This window comes from Natrix helvetica, assembly GCF_964273705.1.
Source record: "Natrix helvetica genome assembly, chromosome: 5".
In the NCBI taxonomy this organism is placed as follows: domain Eukaryota; kingdom Metazoa; phylum Chordata; class Lepidosauria; order Squamata; family Natricidae; genus Natrix; species Natrix helvetica.
In genome coordinates, this window is record NC_138551.1 from 81,464,870 (window position 1) to 81,478,817 (window position 13,948).

The 13,948-nt window shown below is 40.9% G+C and overlaps 1 protein-coding gene across 2 annotated transcripts in view; it reads left to right on the plus strand.

Annotated features, from left to right (window-relative positions):
* The window catches only part of PRKG1 (protein kinase cGMP-dependent 1), a 999,829-nt gene that overhangs the window by 935,806 nt on the left and 50,075 nt on the right, over positions 1-13,948 (plus strand). For both annotated transcript variants that reach the window (XM_081955689.1, XM_081955688.1), the window contains exon 10: positions 9,028-9,124. In XM_081955689.1, coding sequence (XP_081811815.1) covers positions 9,028-9,124 — 97 coding nt within the window. The remainder of the gene's footprint in view (positions 1-9,027; positions 9,125-13,948) is intronic.

Sequence of the window (13,948 nt, forward strand, 5' to 3'; positions counted from 1 at the left end):
AACACTCTAAGTTTCTCGATGCAGCCAAGGTTGCATTACATTTTTGCAACTGCAGCACATTGATGGACTACGCTTAATTTCTCTTAATCCTACTGCCATACTAGGTACTTCCTATTATATACCTGTGCATCTACCAATGCAGAATCCAATATTTCTCACCACTGAACTGCATTTTATTAGGAAAGCCCATTGTTTCATACTGTAAAGACCCTATTGAAACCTGAAATTGTATTACGTTGTCTTCAGAATTTGATGAACGTCCTTTCCTAGTCTGTGACGTTATGAAAATGTTGACCACTTTTGGAGCCATGTCATCTATCTGACTCAAATTCAGCACATCTTACTGAATTGGTTGTTACTTTATTTTTATTTCCTTAAAGAATTCCCCCATCTCCATTCGATTTGTTTCCTAAGTTAAACCTTCACTCTTAAATTTCCTTCTGTTGTTTTTAGTAATTTTTTCTATCTTATTATTTAAAATATTATTGCTGTCTTCTAGAGTATTAGCCATTGATAAAAAAACAATGAAATAGATTTAGGCATATCACCCCTCTTGACTATGTTTCAAGCTTGTAGCCCTATGTTCTTCACAATTCATGTATAAAGAGATTTGTAACTTGATATTCCATTTGGTAGCTGTTTAGTTGTCTAAACCTTTAAGATGCACATCATGACAAGAACAAAATGATCAATAAGCAGCAATGTGAAACAAGGTTATTCTATGAACTAGGACAGGCTCAACCCTGATTAGCTTCCAAAATGAGATGCAACAGAATGGCCACAAATGTAAGATTTTTTTTAAAAGAATTTTATTGGTTTTTAAAAATTTTTGGGGGAAAGGGTAGGTGGATATACAAAAAAAAATTTGGGGCAGCTCCATCGTACTAGAGGTAGGAATCTCTTCAATTCTCACAACTTTTTACAGAAAAAAAAAACAAAAGATAAAAGATAAGCAGAAACAGCATCTTATTATACATTGTATTAACCATGTGTTCAATCATCTCTTTTGCCACTTTCTAATATATCAACAATTAAAATGATATTCCAGATATATTTATTTTTGTGACCTGAGTCTTTCCATTATTGTTCCCTCCCCCCTGTCCCCAGACAGAGCTGCAGCCCCTCCCTCCTTCATGTCTTGTGTTTTGTCGCCTTTTTCACTACTTCTTATATTTCCGTCCTCTAGAAGGGCACTATGTTTTTTAATGAAGGCCTCTGCCTCCACGACTGTGTTAATTCTAATTCTGTTTCCCTCCCAGAAGATCAGCATTCCTTCTGGCAATAACTATCTAAACTAAATTCCCTTATTATATAATTTCTTTGATAAGGAGGAATACTTCCTCCTCTTATCTCTTATTTTTTTCAGAATTTGCTTAAGAATGGCAATTTCTTTATCTTTATATTTTATATTTTATCCTTAAGATCTTCATCTTCTGTCTCCGGTAGGTTCTGGAATCTGAGAAAGAAGGACATTCTTTCAAGTTCTATCTTTGCCATAAAATTTTCCAATTCTATATTCCCCTTCTGGACTGCCCTAACCTCCTCCCCCAGCCCAGCCGTGCCCTCCTCTAGCACACCAATTCTCTGTTTATTTTCTGTTATTTGTTGCTGCACACTTTTAAGCTCATCTCTAAAATCTGCTACCTCCTTTTTCAACTCATTTTGTCCCTGCATAATAGCTTGAAACATTTGAGTAACAGATAAATCCTTTGAACTTTCTCCAGTCTTTTCTTGTAAAAATGATAAAATTTTTGTCTATTGAATCGTTGGACTGGATCCAGTAGAAGTTGGTGCCGAGGCTGCTTTGCCTGTAGGTGGTTTTCTGGGCCCCATTGTCTAAGTTCAGAAAGAGTAAAAATCTTCTGCAAAAGAAATGGCGTCTGTGAAGCGCGCAGCCGAGCGAGTCCGAGAAGACAGGCAAATCCAAAAGTGAAAATTAACCCTCTGTCACAGTTCCAAGCCAATAAGTCACTCAAAAGAAAAAAGGAAAACAAATAGTTCAAATCCAGAAAGACCACGTAATAGGAGAGGCTCCAAGAGTCCTTCAGGGGGGATAATATAAAGCCAGACTTTCTTCAAAGGTAGTTTCAAAAGGCAGACTTCATTTATAAGTACGAAGAAGAAGGAGGAAGAAGGCCATCTTGGCTCCTCCTCGGGATCAGGAGCAGAACATTAAAAACTTCCATAAAACTTTCAAAACAACTCAGCAATCAGCTCTTGCAGTTATGATATAAATCTTTTCACATAGTTAGTTCAAGTGACTAATTCAATTTTTCCAAGATTGAGAGACAGTCCAAATGCCGCTTTGCCTGAGAGGGGTAGAAGAAAAAAAACAACCCCCCTCCAATCTTCCTACTTCAAACAGATTGAATCCACAACTTGTAAAAAAAGCCGCTACTCGTCAGTTAAAAGCAATTAAGGAGATTGGAGCGAATTTCTCACCTCCAGCACTTCAGCCGCTGCATGTAGTTAACTCTTTCCTTCCGGAATCCATTCAGTGAAGGTGCTGTTATGCACCCCCTACGCTCCCCGGCTCCTAAGGTGAAACTGGACACCCCCCCATGGCTGCCGCCTATCCGGGGGGTTCCAGCAAGCTGCCCTACCGCAGGTGGTCCCTCCAAGACCGCCTGTGCTCCTAAAAGGAGCCCACCGAAGAAGCGAACAGCGGACCAACGTCCATCGCCTTCGGAAACCGGTGGTGATCCGCCCACAAATGTAAGATTATTGAAAAGGCTGCAGAAGAAAACCCAGAACTGAACTGAATTGTAATTTTTTTACCACAGCTTTTAAACAGTGCCCCTGCCGTAATCCCTTGTGTTGTTTCTCTTTGTGGTCCATTTTCCACAAATTCTCTTCGCTGTCTCCACAGGATCAAAATTTAAAAACTTCTACCCTTCCAATTAGCATAAGCAGATAATGGGAACCGGAGCTTCCAAATCATGACCTGATAGTTCCATTTTGGCACTTCTGTGTGCTCATAAAGTTTAGGAGAAGAACGGGAGCAGCACAAACAGCAACCATAACACGTTCTAGGACAGGGGTGTCAAATTGGATTTCTTCGAGGGCCGGATCAGAATTGTAGTTTTCCGCAAACCAGCTGGGGGAGGATGGGATGGACACTTCCTGCAACCCCGGCCGGTCAAAATGGGGCATATGGGGCATGTGAGGCCCACCTGTTCCCCATTTTTGGCCTGCATGGCCTCCTGCAGCATTCTCGTGGCCAAAATGGGATGCTGGGGGCCTTGTCCTATTTTGACTGCCAGAGGCCCCACAGGCCAGTCCTTTGATATTTCCAGGCTGGCCCTGCAAGCCAGATTTAAGCATCTCATGGGCCGAATCTGGCCCACGGGCCTTGAGTTTGACACTTCTGTTCTAGGACTTTTCCCCTCCAGTCCTACCAGGAAGGGGCAAAAAAAGAGGAACGAAGAAGCAACCCTTTTATGTTGCAGTTCTAGACCCAAAATACTGAGGCTGTGATGGCGATCACTTTCACCTCTTTCCAATAAAGATCCCTCTCAATGGAATCAGAGCGTGTTCATACTCATGTGTTACGCCAATCAATCATATGATATAGATAATACACTTAGATAGAGATATAAATAAGATGAAAAATGTTAGTGTGTGTATGATGAGAATAATGATGTTTAATGTTGATATGATATTATTATTAGAAGATATTAAGAAGAAAAATTGAGAGTTCCATAATGTTCAAATGCTCAATATATTATAATACTAAACATAGGGAAATAATGTTAATATGAATGTAAAAGATGTGGCAAAAGAGGAATGATATTGCACAGACATGTTTGTACCCAGACGACACACTGCTTAAGATGGAAAGATGGAATGTTTAGTTTTGTAAATAAAAAATAATAAAACTCTTTTTTTTAAAAAAAAAAGATTTCCTTGGTGTTTAGTCCTTCAGCATAGACCAGGTCAGAAACAGATTTCCAAAGTAATAAAGGAACATATTTTATTGATATAGGCTGTAGTAACAGAATCTTGAAAGCCTCTAAAATATTAATTTTAGAGAATTAATAGCTGGATAGGTTTCTTTGTCTTTTTTCTTTTCTGTTCTGAAATCATGTTTTGCTAACATCTCTCCAAGGTCATCTCTATTATTCTCTATACTTGGTCAGGAACATGGGTCTTTTGTTAGTTTGTTTTTCTTTATTTCCTCTTTGTTTTGCCCTTTTACTTAGCCTTTTAGTTATTTAATTTAATTGTAGCTGTTTAGGGGACTCTGAGCCAACAAACTCACTGTAAAGCGGGACCTCGGGTCACAACCGTAATCTGTTCCAGGAGTTCGGTTGGCACCCAATTTGGTTGTAACCAGAAGCAAGACTGACTGAGCATGCATGCACACACACACAAAAGCCATGGAAGGGAAAATCGCTGTGGCAGGTAAAATCATTGCAGTTGTGTTTGATCACCACCTGAGGATGTGTTCGGGAACAGAGTGAAACATTTAGTGGATTTTTTGGTCGGCACCCGATTTGGTCGTGGTCAGAACTGTTTGTGACCCGAGGTCCCACTGTAATTTGCTCTTATGCCCACGGAAGGCATTTGTCTTCTATAGGGCCACTATATCATCCTACATACGTACCCTTCTTTATTAAAGACCAGACATTTAAATCATGTCAAAATCAAAGTGTCTTTTAGCCGAAAGGTACAAGTATCAGCAAGCAGTTTTACATAGTTGTGTATAGTTGTCTGAATGATAGATCCCACTTTCAGGGACTTCGGTGTATATTTCTCTATGGAATGTCCTTTCTTTGCTGTTAGGAAATTATACATTGGATTCATTGTGAAGTTCCATTTTTTAAAGTGGAAATGGGACATCCTGCTCATTCAGGCACCAATTTAATGGGGAACACAAGAAAAGAAATACCTTTCAGTACCAGCAACCAGTTGTACATAATTGTATATATTCTTTCTCTACCCACGTATTGTCAAATGTTGTTTCTTTAAGGTCTCCTCCTTACTTATTCTAAAACTGGGAAGAGATATCTCTTCTTACAGGAAACCACCTCAAGAAGATCTAGCCCAGTGGTGGGTTTCTGCCGGTTCGCACCTGATCGGGAGAACCGGATGGTGAAATTTACCGATCCAGTGAGAAGGGGTTCCATTGGTGGAGCCGGAAGTAAGTTCCGGAATGCCTGCCCCGTCCGTCTCCCCGTACTCAGAAAAGCGCGGTACGTGGAAGTCCCTTACTGGTGGGCAGGTGTCCTAGAACCTGCCTGCCAGCAAAGGTCTTAAACGAAATCGCTTTTCTGAGCACGGGGAGACAGGCAGTAGTTTGTACCGTCCGTCTCCCCGTGCTCAGAAAAGCGCTGTCCGGGGAGGTCCCTTACTGGTGGGCAGGCGTCCTAGAACCTGCCTGCCAGCAAAGAACTTAAACAGAATCGCTTTTCTGAGCACGGGGAGACAGGCAATCGTTTCCCCCTTCCTCCGCCTGGCTCTCTGCCTCCTCCTTTGCTTAGGTTCCCCGCTGGGTTCGGGGACTTCTGCCCCTCATGATGTGCTTTGCAGCTACCAGAGCCTCACACAGACCTCTTCAGGGTGCTGGCTGGGCAACTTGGTTCTGGGGATTTCCCCCTCCCCAAAAGACCGCCCGCCCATCTCTCCAGATCTTGCGGCTTTTTTAGGGTTTTCTTTTTAAAAAACACCTCTCCGAACGATCTTGAAAACCTGCACGGTTGCTTTGGGAGGGGGCAGATGGGCAGCATTTGCCCCTGCCCCCCTCCCTGGGCACCTGCAGTCTTGGAGCCTGCAGCTTTAAAGCAAGCCTTTGCACAGTAAAGAAAATATTTTCATGAGCGTGAGAAGTTCTTAATTGCCTTTACTGTGCAAGTTGCTGCAGGCTCTGAGGCTGCAGGTGCCTAGGGATGGGGGGGGGATGCTGGCCAGCAGGTTTTCAAGATCGTTTGCAGAGGCGTTTTTAAAAAGAAAATGGTCTTTTTTGGGGGGGGGGAACAGGCTGCTCATGGAAGAGCCGGCAGCCAGGGCAAACTGAAACAATGCCAGCCAGCATGTCCCTTATGAAGAACCCCAAGGGCAAGGAAAGCAGCGCTGCGCCCACCTCTGCCCTGCCCACTTCTCAGCAATGCGCCCCCGCCTCCTCCTCAGCTTGCGGGCCAGGCAAGGATGTGGGCACGGCCCAGGAGGGAGCAGCCAACGGGGGGGGGGTGCTGGCCAGCCGGCCCTCCCTCAGCAGCGAGTTCCATGATGTCACCTTCAAGGTAAGCGGCAGCTGCGGATGCCACTTGGCCAGGACAGTGGGGCTAGCCTGGCGCCCACCCAGCCACCACTTGGTGGGTGGGTGGGCAGAGGGTTGCCCTGGCCTAGCCGGCAGCTGGCGCAAACTCCCCTCCTGTTCCTTCTTATGCGGGGGGCGCTGCCTTGCTTTGACAGCCACCTCGTTTCCAATTGGGGGGTGGGGAGAAATCCTCTGCATGGATTCCCCCAATTGGAAGGAGGAGGCTCCTCACATTCCTCGTCTTCCTGGATAGGCTCCGGACCAGCGAAGCCTCCTCCTTCTTTTTAACCAGGCGATCTTTCCTAAGACATAAAAAAGAACCTTAATTGCAGGCTCAACAAAAGAAGCTGGAAAGAGATATCAGGAAGCCAGGAAGCTGAAACCTGGGACTGGAAAACAACACTTTCTATCCCCTTACCAGCCCATTCGGAAAGACGAGGAATGCGAGGGGGATCCCTCCCTCTGCGGATGGGCTCCGGACCAGCGGAACCTCATCCTTCTTTTTAGCCAGGCGATCTTTAACCAGGCGATCTTTGGCTGCTGCACAAGCCCATGGGCACACGCTGCCTTCTTCTCTCTGATAGCGGCCTGGTTAAAAAGAAGGATGAGGCTCCGCTGGTCCGGAGCCCATCCGTGGGTTGGGAAGGAGAGACGGACAGACAGAGACACACAGAGAGAGAGACACACACACAGAGAGTGAGTGAGTGAGTGAGTGAGTGAGAGACAGACAGACAGACAGACAGACAGACACACAGAGTGACAGACAGAGAGGAAGGGAGGAGAGTCACAGAGAGATAGAGAGAGAGGGAGGGTGAGAGACAGAGACAGAGAGGGAGTGAGAGACAGACAGACACACACATACAGAGTGACAGATGGAAGAGGGAGGAGAGAGAGACACAGAGCGATACAGACAGACAGACAGACACACAGAAAGAATGACAGAGAGAGACAGAGAGGGAGGGAGGGAGGGAGAGAGAGACAGAAAGAGAGAGAGAGAAAGGAAGAAATTAAAAAAGAAAAGAAAAAAAAGAAAGTGGGAGAGAGATGAAAGAAAGAAAGAAAGAAAGAAAGAAAGAAAGAAAGAAAGAAAGAAAGAAAGAAAGCTTATGACCACAATTGAGGCCAAAATTTTGGTTGCTAAGCAAGAGCATTGTTAAGTGAGTTTCACCACATTTTCCAAGTTGGCCACGCCCACCTGGTCACATGACCTCTGAGCCACTCCCACAAAACAGGCCACACCTACAGAATAGGTTCTAAAAAAATTTGAAAGCCACCACTGATCTAGCCCTACCACCAGAGCTTCTTTGTAGGAGACACCTTCTATGGCAGGGGTGTCAAACTCGCGGCCCGTGGGCCGGATGCGTCACGCACTGGCCACACCCACTCCCATTTTAGCAAAGGGGGAAAAGTTGTGATACGTCATGTGACAACAACGTGATGACACAAGTTTGGCATCCCTGTGTCATATTTCCATGGTACAAAATTAATCTTCACAATAAGAGCGTTGAATTTTCAAGCTGAATTCAGAAGGACTTGAGTCTTCCATATTCCCAAACTATATTCGTCCCATACAGCTGGCAACCTTCTTTAGAGATCCAGCAGATTTGTGTTTATAAAGTGCTTTTTACATAAAACATGAACACTTTTTTTTAAAAAAAGCGCTTTAAAAAAAAAAAAACTACCAGCGAGCATGATAGAAAAAAACACATCTACATTACTTTGGAATAATGGAACTAAGAGTCTGTAGACCAATAACTCATCATTGCTTTTCACTTCATTGATGAATTGCGCCCCTTGGTTAAACCTGCTAATCTTACGAATAACCAGTTTGAAAAGAATGAAAAAGCATTCTCTTTCTACCTGCATTTTGGAACACTCAGTTCAGAAGAACAAAGGTATCGCTAGAAAAGTTGTTCATGTGTTATGCTCCTCCACCCCTCCCCCAGCAAGATATTTCCCGTATCAAAGTTCAGCGAATTGATGGAACGTCCTCCTCAGTTTACCCTCATAGCCTTTCTAAAAATATCATAATCCCTAGCAAGACCCTATTTTAAGAGATTCGTATTTGAGGGGTATATCCATGGGAGGCCTATTTTTGGCATATGTGCATGTGTCAGTTTCAGATGGCTTGCACAGCTAGTACTGTGTACATTTTTATTCAGAGCTACTTCACACAGTCTAAAGGGAGCACTTCAGGATTTAAGGACCACAAGCTTAAAGGTGTAGGGTATAGGAAAACGTTCTTTTAGAAACAGTAGTTTGTGCCTGAAATAATTCCTTTCAGAGGGCCGTGTACCATTTTCTCAGCTTATTGGATCTGATTTTAGAAAACCCAAGCTGAGATTTTTCTCCAGGGACCTTTAATGATCTTGCCACTTTCAATAAACATTCATGGAAATTCTGCAGAAGGGAAACTCATATGAAAGACTTCACAAAATACTAAAAAAAATAATAATGAAAAAATCTTCACTGGAAGACTAAACGAAACTGTCAAGATGTGAAATTCAATCAATACGTGCAATTGAATTATAACACAAAATGGTCACATTACAGATACGCTGTCCGGACATTTAGTTCTTTCGTTCTGAAAAAAACAAAGAGAGAAATCATTAGATTTAGAATGTGAATTCTAAAAACTTTCTAAAACCAAAGATGGAAATTACGGTGGTATCTTCCAGTCAACGCGTACTTCATTTTGGAACAGAATTACATAGCACCCATGTCTACACCTCTAAGAAATTTCCATTTTTTCACATTAAAAAATCCAGATACGAAGCCGAAGCTGCCTTCTTCGCCAACCTGAAGCTGTCTGACTTCAACATCATTGACACTCTTGGAGTTGGAGGTTTTGGCAGAGTTGAACTGGTAAGTAACTTTTTTTTTTTTTAAATTTCTAAGAACGCAAAATCTGTGTGGGATTTTTATTTTATTTATTTATTTTGGTTTTGCTCACTTGAGGTAAATACTGCGTCCCATTTCAGAAGGAAAGATAAAGATTATAGAGAGATGTTAATAAAGTTATCAACCACTGCAGAACTTTCTATTTAACTTTATACAGTAGTACATAAAAAATGAAACTGAAAAAAATCCTGTGACTGGTATGCAATTTCTAATATGCTTTTATTCATACTAAAACTGGATGGGACATGGCTCAAGCAATATTTTAAAACAAGGATTCCTATGAGTCCTGATAGAATTTAAGAGGATCTGATTATATAGACAGATGATGATAGATAGATAGATAGATAGATAGATAGATAGATAGATAGATAGATAGATAGATAGATAGATAGATAGATAGATAATATATATATATATAGAGACAGATAGATAGATAGATAGATAGATAGATAGATAGATAGATAGATAGGTAGATGATAGATAGATAGATAGATAGATAGATAGATAGATAGATGATAGATATATATATAGAGACAGATAGATAGATAGATAGATAGATAGATAGATAGATAGATAGATAGATGATAGATAGATAGATAGATAGATAGATAGATAGATAGATAGATAGATAGATAGATAATATATATATATATAGAGACAGATAGATAGATAGATAGATAGATAGATAGATAGATAGATAGATAGATAGATAGATAGATAGATGATAGATAGATAGATAGATAGATAGATAGATAGATAGATAGATAGATAGATAGATAATATATATATATATAGAGACAGATAGATAGATAGATAGATAGATAGATAGATAGATGATAGATAGATAGATAGATAGATAGATAGATAGATAGATAGATAGATAATATATATATATATATAGAGACAGATAGATAGATAGATAGATAGATAGATAGATAGATAGATAGATAGATAGATGATAGATAGATAGATAGATAGATAGATAGATAGATAATATATATATAGAGAGAGACAGATAGATAGATAGATAGATAGATAGATAGATAGATAGATAGATAGATAGATGATAGATAGATAGATAGATAGATGATAGATACATAGATAGATAGATAGATAGATGATAGATAGATAGATAGATAGATAGATAGATAGATAGATAGATAGATAGATAGATAGATAATATATATATATATAGAGACAGATAGATAGATAGATAGATAGATAGATAGATAGATAGATAGATAGATAGATGATAGATAGATAGATAGATAGATAGATAGATAGATAGATAGATAATATATATATATATATAGAGACAGATAGATAGATAGATAGATAGATAGATAGATGATAGATAGATAGATAGATAGATAGATAGATAGATAGATAGATAATATATATATATAGAGACAGATAGATAGATAGATAGATAGATAGATAGATAGATGATAGATAGATAGATAGATAGATAGATAGATAGATAGATAGATAGATAGATAGATAATATATATATATAGAGAGACAGATAGATAGATAGATAGATAGATAGATAGATAGATAGATAGATAGATGATAGATAGATAGATAGATAGATAGATAGATAGATAGATAGATAGATAGATAGATCGATAATAGACAGACAGACAGACATTTTTCCTTAATGCCATTTGCTTTGTTCTTGATATTTACAACTAAATTCAAAATGCATTTACAATTTGCAAAGGAATTATGAAATAAATGACAATATTTTAGTGAACGTTTAACTTATTGTTTCAGTTTTGCATATTCTGTTTTTAAACTATTTATTTTATCCGTTTACCTGGCAGATGTAAAGATATACATTTTGTTAAATATACTGAATATGAGCTATAGAGGTAATGTAAATACAATTATGTTGAGCTATAAGTAGCCAAAAGCAGAGAAGGAAAATATCAACAATCAAAATGTAGTTTTCTTGCTAAATCTAACTCTTTGGCAATATAAATATATGTTAAGAGAAAGTGAAATGTAGCTGAGTAACTGTTTGTGCAATTATGTAAACCCACTGACTGACATCAGTAAAGAGGACTCCCGGAATATGACACCAGCAGACTTAAGGAAACCCTATTAAGCAAAGGGATATCCTTTCCATAAAAGTAGCACAAGTAAGCATGCCTAACATTAAGCAATTCAGCAAGTGAAATAATTGTAAACATATAATTTATAAACATGCAATGCAACCCTATTGTTATTTTTTAAGTTCAGATGCGTTTCATTAAATTAACTCAGCAATGATTCTGGTCAAAGTACACATTGAAAGCAACAATAGTAGCTAAAGCAAATTAGAAAGACCATAAATATAATAAGGAGGGGGGAGCCGAGGTGCCCAGTGGTTAGAGTGCAGTACTGCAGGCTACTTCTGCTGGCTGCAATTTGGCAATTCAAATATCACAAGGGTCAAGGTTGACTCAGCCTTCCATCCTTCCCAGGTCAATAAAATGAGGACCCAGATTGTTGGGGGCAATATGCTGACTCTGTCAACTGCTTAGAGAGGGCTGTAAAGCACTGTAAAGTGGTATATAAGTCTAAGTGCTATTGCTAAATGCTGTATATTACAGCTAAATGATATACTCTAATAACCAGGGACGTGCGGTCAGGGGAGGCAGAGCCTCACCTCTCATCATGAAATAATAATATATAATAATAATATCCATGAGGGAGTTTCATATATATAAGAGGAAGAGGAGGAGGAGCGAGCGCGCACAGGGCGGTGCCAGCTGGGCAACTAGCGGAGGCAGGAGGGTTCTCGGAAGCGCCAATAACCTTCCTGCCTCCGCTGTTCTTTGCATGCTCCTTGTGACTGCAATAGACATCCAGAAGTGGCAGGGGCTTGATGACATCGCCGCAGCTGCCATGCATGGACGGAGGTTAGCCAGAATGGCACCAAGGCAGTCCGGCGGACGAGCGACCAAGGATCAGGCTGCCTGATCCTCCATCGCTCGCTCGCTCGCTCGCTCTTTTGTCCGCCCGGACCCACTCTGGTTACCTCTGTCCAGCCGCGCCCAGCAGCGACGTCGGCGACGTCATCAAGATGAAGTGGCTTGGAGGCGAAGTGCTTTTCTGTGCATCTGGCGTTTAGGTAGATAGCCAGATATCCTAAACACCAGACGCACAAAAAAGCACTGAAAAGCAGCTGCTGTTGGGGATCGCGGAGCGCGAGCCGGCGGAGCGCGCTCAGGAAGGCAGGAATGGGATCACGTGTGCTGATGCAGCCTCAGCCTCCAGCACACGTGGTCCCATTCCCCGCCTTCTTGATGACATCACCAGCCTCACCAGCCATAAACCTCACCGCACGTCACTGCTAATAACATCTGCATGGACATGTCCCAGCCTATCACAGAGCCATGGGAAATGCCAAGTTTTCAAGGCTCATATAAAGGATCATGGGGTTGGCCAGATCTGGGGAGATGTTGCTCCGAAGAGCAATCATCAACAAAGAAGGCACACTTCCTAAGTCTCTTTAGATAGTATTCTTGAAAGTTGAGAGAGGAAGGATGCCCACTCTAGCTGATTTTATGGGATGGGCAAAAACATTGGAAAGATGCTAGCCCCTTGGACAGCCTATGCCCTTTGGGGCTTTGAAGGTAAGAACCAGCACTTTGAATTGTACCCAGAAGCTCAATAGAATGCAGTGCGACTCATGTAGCAGAGGAGTTACATGACTGCACTAAAGTGTAGCCATAATTGTATAATCACTGCATTCTAGACCACTGTAATACAAGCCATATTTAACCCAAAATTTCACCTACTCGTGTGCCTGCCATCAATTTTTAATTTAATAGATACTGGTAGATAGATGATAGATAGATAGATAGATGATAGATAGATAGATAGATAGATAGATAGATAGATAGATAGATAGATAGATAGATAGATAGATACTTAGATAGATAGGCAGGCAGGCAGGCAGGCAGGCAGGCAGGCAGGCAGACAGATAGATAATAGACAGAAAGACAGGAATGATAGACAAAGAGAGAAAGTGTGTGTGTGAGAGAGAGACGGAGGGAGGGAGATGGAGAGAGAAAGAGAGAGAGATTATCTAGGATTGAATGGGAGGCTAGCGTCTTCACCAGTAGGCCACTATGTCGCTCCAATATGACATATTCAGAAATAAGCAGCCATATAGCTTTATCACATAACAAATAGCATTATTTTTATTATTGAGTGAAAACAAAAACTAAACCTATTAGATGAGCTTACATCCACAGCACATAGCTGCATTGTATTGGCTGACGTGGGTAAAAGGTTGACAAGAGGCAGTAGTAATAAGAGCTGAATAGTAAAAAGATCAGGAAGCAGTATAGCAAATGGAATTGTCACTGTTATCTCTTTATCAACAATAATGATCTTACAAAAGGGTCTTTGCATTGATGGAATCACAGTCATGGGATTACGAATAACCAAGACATTCTTCTGATCCATCTGTACCTTCCTGTTAGATCCTCATAGGAGAACAATAGTTTAAAATGGCTTGTGGCTCTTAGCTCATGTGAATCCCTGGCAGGATTTGGAGGCTACTTCCCTTCCCTAGAAATAGCCAGACCATCTAGGTTAGTCCTGTTCAGCCTCAGACACTTTAAGATGTGTGGCTCCGGAATTCTGGGAGTTGAAATCCACCACCCCCTTAAACTGCTGTGGTTGAAAAACTAACACCATGTTTTATTAATATAAATATGGGCCAAAAGAGAAATATAAAACGCCTGATTAAAATGTTTGTCTATTGTTTGTGAACAGATGATATGGAGACCA